This window comes from Muntiacus reevesi, chromosome 13 (genome assembly GCF_963930625.1).
Source record: "Muntiacus reevesi chromosome 13, mMunRee1.1, whole genome shotgun sequence".
Lineage (NCBI taxonomy): Eukaryota > Metazoa > Chordata > Mammalia > Artiodactyla > Cervidae > Muntiacus > Muntiacus reevesi.
This window is the reverse complement of record NC_089261.1, coordinates 37,190,495-37,198,149: the sequence shown is the minus strand read 5'-3', so window position 1 is coordinate 37,198,149 and position 7,655 is coordinate 37,190,495. Positions and strand designations below refer to the sequence as shown.

At 36.9% G+C, this 7,655-nt stretch overlaps 1 protein-coding gene across 1 annotated transcript; it reads left to right on the top strand.

The window, feature by feature from the left end:
- Positions 1-250: 250 nt before the first annotated feature.
- On the top strand, positions 251-7,383 carry IL21 (interleukin 21). Its single transcript, XM_065905011.1, has 5 exons — positions 251-418; positions 527-562; positions 5,184-5,339; positions 7,192-7,269; positions 7,360-7,383. The coding sequence occupies exons 1-5, from the start codon at positions 251-253 to the stop codon at positions 7,381-7,383; spliced, it is 462 nt and encodes a 153-aa protein (XP_065761083.1).
- The last annotated feature ends 272 nt before the right edge of the window (positions 7,384-7,655 follow it).

The following is a 7,655-nucleotide window of genomic DNA, read 5'->3' as shown; positions in this document are numbered from 1 at the left end:
AGATGCAGATTGGGCACATTTTGTTAACTCCATCAATCCCTGCCCCCACGCATTAGCACATGCACACGTATACCTAGCCAGTGGAAAAGAAAAAAGAGTTACTCACATTCATCCATTTTACAAAGATTTCCAGGCTGCAATGGGAGGGCTTTACCTCTCCTTGAAGGATGAATAAATAGGTAGCTTTTCTGACAACCTGTTCACAAACTGAAGTGAAAACTGAGACCAAGATCTTGCTCTACTGGCACTTATGAGATCCACTCCTGGCAACATGGAGAGAATAGTCATTTGCCTGATGGTCATCTTCTCTGGGACTGTGGCCCATAAGTCAAGCTTCCAAGGGCAAGATCGCCTCTTTATTAGACTGCGTCAACTTATAGACATTGTTGATCAGCTGAAAAACTATGTGAATGACTTGGTAAGGCCATACTTGGCACAACAAAATTCAAATAATATTCTTCAGTTACTATAAAAGGAGCTTTTTGACTTATAAAAATAACTCAGAACTAATTTTCTTTTGCTGTAGGATCCTGAATTTCTGCCAGCTCCAGAAGATGTAAAGGTAAGACCAGTTGAATTTGTTTGTGAAAATGCATTTGATAAAAGTTTTTAAATCCAATTAAGGAAGGCATTAACATGATTATTTAGAAATAGACTTAATATCAATGAATTTTGTGGTTTAATAATTAGTTATTTAATAAATACATTTACTACATAGTTATTTCTAATTTGCCCAAATAGTCATTGATTTACCAACAAGCCAACCTATAAAACACTACATACCTTATATGATATATTTTTATCTTCAAGTATCTCTACCAAGTAGTACTGTTGAGACAGAAAAACAAAACTAGAAAATAAATCTATACTATGATCATTTTCTGAACAATGACCAAGTAGTTACATTTTAAGAGTCTGTGCATAAACGTTCTTGAGCCTTCTTTGTAAATCTATGAAACATAGACACGAACTATAGAAGCAGGATTCAGTTTTTAATAATTAGAAAGAAAGGGAGAAAGAAAGAAAGGCAGAAAGGAAGGAAGGTAAAAGGGAGAGAAAGAGAGAAAGAAGGAATAAAAAGAGAAGGAAAGAAAGAATAGATTACAGAACAGCATGGAGGAATACTGGTGTGGAGAATCAAGGCTATTCTTTAGAATATAATTCCCATATACCTTGGACTGAATGGGTCTTGTCTTTGGCCTTCGGTGAGGTCTTTTGAAAAGACAATTTTCAACAACTCATCCCGTTTTCTTAAGCCATTTGAATCCATGAGGTCCCAGGAAGAAGAGGCGTAGCATGTAGTTCAAGAGTACTGTGTGCTGATCTTTCCCTTGGTAACTTCTATCTAGTCTTAAGGTTTGGTATCCTGAGGATATAAATGCATTTGGGGGAAACAGTTTCACTGTCACAGAGCTTTAACTGCATAAATTAGAATAACTATAAAAGTGCTACCAGTAATTAGGACACTACAAAGGGGAGATTTATGAAGATACATTGCAAAGAAAACAATTATCGTAAATGACTGTGTAAAAGTTTAGAAAGTGAATGAGTCACAACTATTGCTTTTCTCTAAAATTCACTCTCTGTCTCTGAGCCTAACCACTCTCATTTACTAAGTCCTTTTCTAATAAGCAGCACCTAAAATGAAAGTAGCACATTCAGCTTATTGGAAAGACTTCTTCAAAAAGACTGTTTCTTAATGTCCTAATTATCAAAACATGTATTTTTCAGCATCTTATGTCCTTTGTCTAACTGCTGTGGTTAGAGTCCTTTCTGGAGTTTCTTAGCTGCAGTCTATGACTTGCAAAATAAGAAAGATATCCCATTTTCTAGCGAGTTGATCCAGTGGGTACTCTATATGCTTTGTTAAAGCAGATGTTTTTTATCTTATATCATAATGACAGGATTTTGTCTCAGTGACATTGTATCTATCTAATAATCAGATCAAGCAATGCTAGCTATGATACAAGTGAATAATGGCATAACTAAGATTTTTAAGCCATGCTGGCAAGCAAACCCAGGAGAGAAGAAAATAGATCAAGGTCATAGTAGCGTTATATCAAGTTTTTCAGGACTTGCGTCACAGCAGAGTCTATCAGAGATTTTAAAAGATTAAAAAGTTCAATGAAAATAAATTCATTAAAATGTTGCATATAAATGTTGACAGTGATTATCTAAGGTTGCTAATTGGCCTCACCAGGTATCTTTCTTTCTCTTTCTAATTATATAACCAGTGGTCCTCATCTGGTGGTAACCTTGCCCTCTGAGAACATCTGGCATTATCTGGAAAAATTTCTGGTTGCCACAGTTGTGTGTGTGTAGGTTTCTATTGGCATCTAATAGGTAGAGGCCAGGGATGCTACTGAACATTCTAGAATGCACTGGATAGCCCTAACAACAAAGAATTATCCATCCCCAAATGTCAACAGTGATACTACTGAGAAACCCTGATATAAACCTAGTTTGTAAGCGGGACAAAGGTAATTTTACCCCATTGGCAAAACTTCTTAGTGTGAATGGCCAGGGCTTTCTTTGGGGAAAAAAAAAAAACTACATAGGTCAAAAGGAAACTGTAAGGAGGCAAGTATTTCCAAATATTCAATTGCAGTCAACAAAGTCAAGTGCATCTACTTGCAAAAGCAGCACTTGACTGTTCTCTGGCTAAAGAGAAGAGTGGTTACTCTTATTTCCTCACTGCTTCCTCTATTCTGCAAAACTAATGCTTCCAGGTGTTAAAGGATGAGGGGAGCAAAGCCTTGCCCTCTGAGTCTGCAAGGCACAGCAAGGAAAGCAGTGGTTCTGTTCCCAGATGGTGGTGCTGCACATGAACTCAGGGTCATCCTGAGTGACAGGGCTTCTGCAGCAGCCTGAATCAAGATTAGTCTCTCTACTCCCCGCCTCAATGCATCCTTAAAGCAGTTAGCAGGGCAGCTTCTCTGCTTCTTTTCCTGTTTGAGGCTGCCTTTGATGTGCATCTGAAGCCGAATCCAGCAGCTGTTTGTCCTGGACCACAGACTGCCAGGGACAGCTGTGCTGCTTGCAGAAAGCATAAAGCAAAATTCCACTGTGTATTGACACAGGTGAGCAAGGAGGCGCAGCAGAGATAGCACAGCCACATCAGTAGGGGCATCGGTGTCCAGATGCCATTCTGAGGTACTCAGAAAGCCTTTCTCAGGTGCAAAATCTTTGCTCACTTGTCTTGACCACTCTTGGCAATACTGTCTTGAGCGAGTTCATTTCGTAGGCCCCTACACTTCTTTGGAACCTAATTTTCTTTCAACATACACATGTTAATGTTAACTCAGCAAAATGGGCCTCTGTGAGAAATGCTGGTTTCTCAGATCATCACGGATGAAGCAGTTAGTGTTTTCAGTTTCAGCTGGAAAATTTACCTCTTTAAATATGAATATTATTTTTTTCCAGTAAGTTAAGCCGGTTGTGGTCAAAAAGAAGAGAAAAGAAAAAACTTCAACAAACATGAACATGTGGTTTTCAAGGAAAAAAAAGTGCTATAATTAACATTTATAAATAGTTTCTATTAAATAAGCATTTTGGCAAACATATGTAAAGGACATTATTTCACCCTTACGACAGGCAAGCCGCTCTGATATAAGGAAACCAGATAAGCTGGTTCTCGGCTTGTGGCTACGTATGCAAAGCAAATCTGATGGGGTTGTGTCTTAAAGGTGCATGTTATTAACCAACATTCATATTGGGTAAGCATATAGGCTGGAAAATGCAAAGCAGGCCAGATGCTATTTTCAGCTGATTGTCCATGGGAAGATTCAGGTAATATTGTTGTATATATGATGGGCCTTGTAGGAACTGAGAGAAGTTGCAGCTTCTGGATACATGGCAGTAGCTTCATGCACATTGGTGAAATGAAGATATAGCAACTTTGTCGGGGGTGGCGGAGAATAGCATCATATACAAACATTTGCTCAAAGAAAAAATTAACCTGAATACAAGTTCTCAGATCAGCATGAAAATGATTCCAACAAGTCAGTATACATTTTGTTCTTCCAGTAAATTCCATTTCATTTTCAGTTCAATTTCTAAGATTCTGATTTATTCACGAGCCACTGGTTATTTGACTAAATCAAGAATCAAGATTTTGATCCATGATCTGCTCAATTCTCCATGCTCTGAGACATTACTCTTACTTTATAAGGGACAGTCTTCTCTCCCTTGTGGGTGTGGGGGTGGGGAGGGCACAACTCAAATTCTTTCCCTCAACCACTTGATTCAGGCAGATTCCACCCTGACTGATTTGAGAGTGTGAATGGGATTTTAGAAAAGTCACACATGGTCTATGGCAGGTGGACTCTATCTTAGATGTGGAATGTACCATCCGAGGTAGGCACCCACTTCATTTCCCCAAGGAAGGGGTGTTAAACTCACTTAATTCATTTGTCCACTCTGCAAATATTTGTTGAACATTCACTAGCATTCACTATGCCAGGCATTGTACAGGAAAGGTGCTGTTCAAGACATGTAATCACTATTAGAAACTCCTATGTACACTGAGGAGAGAAACCGACCAATGAAACAATTTTTAAGCAGACTACCACAGCATAGGGGCTTCCCTGGTGGCTCAGATGGTAAAGAATTTGTAATACAGGAGACCCAGGTTTGAATCCTGGGTTGGGAAGATCCCCTAGAGAAGGAAATGGCAACCACTCCAGTATTCTTGCCTGGAGAATTCCATGAAAAGAGGAGCCTGGTGGGCTACAGTCCATGGGGTCACAAAGAGTGGGACATGACAGAATGACTAACATACTATAGCATAACTCACCTAAAGCTGCCACAAGCCATAATGTAGCTCTTAGAGTGTCATAATTTATAAAGGGTGTTCTACAACCAAACTAACCCTCCCAGAAACACCAAAAGTTCTGTCCAACACACAAACCTCAAAATGACATTAGGAAGATAGAACTGTGGCAAAATGAGGCTCTATCTTCTTGTCTGTGAGACAGGGAAACGTCCTCTTGCCCCTAACATGGGGAAATTTCACATGATAAGAGTCTCCTCTTCAGCCCAGATTAAGTAGGACATGAATCATTCCTTATTTTCCTGCTGAAATGAATGTGATCCAAGGCACTGCTGGAAAAAAGGATTGGGAAGGTAATTTTTACTTTCTGAATTACTTTTATTAACCTGCACACAAATAATTTCTCTTTCAGAGACACTGTGAGCAGTCAGCTTTTTCATGTTTTCAGAAGGTTCAACTAAAGTCATCAAATAATGGAGACAATGAAAAGATAATCAACATATTAACTAAACAGCTGAAGAGGAAACTACCTCCCACAAATGCAGGGAGAAGACAGAAACATGAACTAGTAAGACTGTCATTTGTCATCTATCTTATTTGTACTTATTAACTATATCTATTACTTTACACAATTTCATACACACACACACACACACACACACACATGCAGCCAGAGCCTCCAGTGCCTTCCTTCCAGTTACATGTTATACCTTATCATATAGAGTGTTTTGAGAAGTGAAATCACCTCTTTTTAGTCTACAGACTTGAAAGTACTAACAGCCAATTAGAATTTGCTAATGGTCTCTGGTAGCTGAAATAAGTTAATATAGCTTTCTGAGGTGAGGAAGTCATTAGGCAGAGGATCCAATTGTGACTTAAGAATTAAAAAATATTCTCCTCTCATTATATGATCACATATAACTTGCAATTTTATTAACAAGACCTAGACCCTAGCTTTCCTACAAGAAAAGAAATAGCCTTCAAGACACCAGGATAAATCTCAATCTCTGCCTTCCTCTTTTAAAGAATATTACCATCCTATATAATTGCCGAGTCAGTGCTACATTTAAAGTGATAGACCCCATTATTTGGCTAGGGAATTTCAATATCCCCTAGTTTTGGGGGTCCTGAGAACCTTTTGTATATTTCCTCTTATGCCAACTCATGAGCAATGCAGATAATCTCATGAGTAATTCAAGCACTAATCAAAGCCAGTGGATGAACACTTAAGATAAATTACTAGAATGTTTTTTTGTCTCCCTCTTCTAAGAGATTGCACATATGAGCAAATGAACTCTTAATTACAATATCAAAATGATTTTTATTTCCTTTGATTGCTTGGCAAGGTTAGAATGTGAAAAGTATCTCTCCAAAACTTTTCTCAGGAAGAAAAGAGCTGAGCCTGTCTCTGAAACAAATATCAAAGATATAAAATGGTAGTACTGGCACTGAACTTAGAACTATTCAGTGAAGCACCTTCATTTGATAGATGGGAAAGTGAGACCAAGGATGTTAAGTGACTTGTCCTAAGCCCCACAAATATTAAGTGCCAGAATGAGAATTAGAACTTAAATCTCTTATCTTTCAAATATTCTCACCACAACTTCAAACTGGCATTAGAGATGCTAAATAGCAAGCAATGGTCTGGTGTCTGGAATTCCAATAGGAATAGGATAAAAAACATAAAAAAGATTTTTTTAAAAAAGAAGTATAACTGGGCAATACACATATAAAGAATTGTTTAATCTCCTCATGAACAAATAAATGCAAGTTAAGAAAAGAAATCTTATTTTTTTCCAATTAAAAATTTTTAACAATGCCCAATAATGGTAAGAATGTTCTATGTGAATAGAGATAAAATAGTTTAATAATGTACCTCAAAAGCCTTAAAATATTTTATCCTTTTAACTTAATTTATTAATTCTACTTTTAGTAGTTTATTAAACAAAATAAAGAAGTTTATGAGAAATTACTCAGAGATGTTCTCTGCAGCACTGTATACAATAGTGAAAAGTCAGGAGCAATTTATGTGTCCAAAAATAGTAACACTTCAATCCTATGTATGAATACAAAGCAACCATTATGGGCTATATTTTTGAAGAATATTTAATATGTAGGAAATGCTTGTGATATGTTAAGTGTAAAAAAATGCAAATTAATAACCAGTGTAAACATAAATGTGAAGGAAAAAATTATCAAGAAGACATATATCAAAATATTGCAGTTATTATCTCCGAGATTAGGATGTCAAGTGATTTTTCTCACTGTTATTTTCTGAACTATTTCACGTGTTTCTCAAATTTTTTTCAGTGAACATGATTTATATCTCTAATTGGAAAACATAAAATTTGAATGAACATTTTATTGAGTAGGAAAAATGTTTTATTAGAGAAAATTATTACTCTTTCGTTGATTTCTAGACATGTCCTTCTTGTGATTCTTATGAGAAAAAACCGCCCAAGGAATACCTAGAAAGACTGAAATCACTCATCCAAAAGGTATATAACAAATTACATTTGATTTTCTATTTCTTCCTTACCCAGATGACTTCTTAAGTTGAGGTTACTCATGATATTCTATTTTCACAGATGATTCATCAGCATCTGTCCTAGAACACATGGGATACGAAGGTTCCTGAAGATCTCACTTGAAGCCGGACACTATATTGCATACTTTAAAAGAGCAGTGAAACTCACTTCTTGGTATTCCAAGTGGACGAGTACAATGTATTAGTGATGGGGGAACACTCACATGAGTGTTCAAGGTCAGGATTATTTCTCCAAAATCACTATGCAGTACTTCGGTTTGATCTACACGCTCTGTTTAGTCAACTTGAAAAAATTTTCTACTCAATTTGAGTCTGATTTCTTATGTTACAGATTTC